Raw genomic sequence first — 962 nt, forward strand, 5'->3', positions numbered from 1 at the left:
TGGAGGAGCAGCTGATTCAAGACCCTAGTGAGACTAACAAATCTATGCTTCATGAAATCAATGCTAGGTATATCAGATTCTTGAAGATAGAAGATTCCATTTTAAAGCAAAAAACACAACTGCAGTGGTTCAAAGAGGGGGATTGCAATACCAAATACTTCCACTCCCTGGTAAGGGGAAGAAAAAAAAGGTTATTTATTCACAAAATTACCAGGGAGGATGAGGTATGGATACAAGGAGATGATGTTATTGCTGAAGCTGCCTGTGACCATTTCCAGAAAATCTTTACAGGAGATAACAAACTCATCAATGAGGGTGCCCTGGACTGTATACCTCTGATGGTCAATCAGGAAAAAAATGATAGTCTTACTGCCCTGCCTAATCTGGAAGAGTTGAAGGAAGTAGTATTCTCCATGAACCCTAACTCTGCAGCTGGTCCAGATGGGATGAATGGATACTTTTTTCAGAAGTGTTGGCACATGATCAAGCATGATCTCCTTGGTGTCACTCAAGCATTCTTTTGTGGTCAAATGATTCCCAAATATTTCTTTCATTCTTGCATTGTTCTCCTCCCTAAGGTGAAAAATCCTAACAAACTTTCGGAATTCAGGCCCATCAGTCTAAGCAACTTCACTAGTAAGATTATATCTAAGCTAGTAAGTTCTAGACTAGGTCCTATTCTACCTAGTTTGGTTTCTCTTAATCAGTCGGGGTTCATCAAAGGGAGAAGTATTTCAGAAAACATTATGCTGGCCCAAGAGATTATTCATCAAATTAAGAAACCTAATATTGGAAGCAATGTTATTATTAAATTGGATATGGCTAAAGCGTATGATAGGGTTTCTTGGTCTTATATATGTTTGGTGCTAAGAAGGATGGGATTTGATGAAGTTCTTATTGATATGATTTGGAGAATCATGGCTAACAATTGGTACTCTATTATTGTCAATGTCAAAAGACAT

The 962-nt window shown here is 37.9% G+C and overlaps 1 protein-coding gene across 1 annotated transcript in view; it reads left to right on the forward strand.

Moving 5' to 3' along the window:
* Positions 1-44: 44 nt before the first annotated feature.
* The window catches only part of LOC107058751 (uncharacterized), a 3,212-nt gene continuing 2,294 nt past the window's right edge, over positions 45-962 (forward strand). The window contains exon 1 of the mRNA XM_015304849.1: positions 45-931. Within this exon, the coding sequence (XP_015160335.1) occupies positions 45-931 (887 nt within the window). The remainder of the gene's footprint in view (positions 932-962) is intronic.

Source organism: Solanum tuberosum, unplaced genomic scaffold (assembly GCF_000226075.1).
Source record: "Solanum tuberosum cultivar DM 1-3 516 R44 unplaced genomic scaffold, SolTub_3.0 scf00628, whole genome shotgun sequence".
NCBI classification, from domain to species: Eukaryota; Viridiplantae; Streptophyta; class Magnoliopsida; order Solanales; family Solanaceae; genus Solanum; species Solanum tuberosum.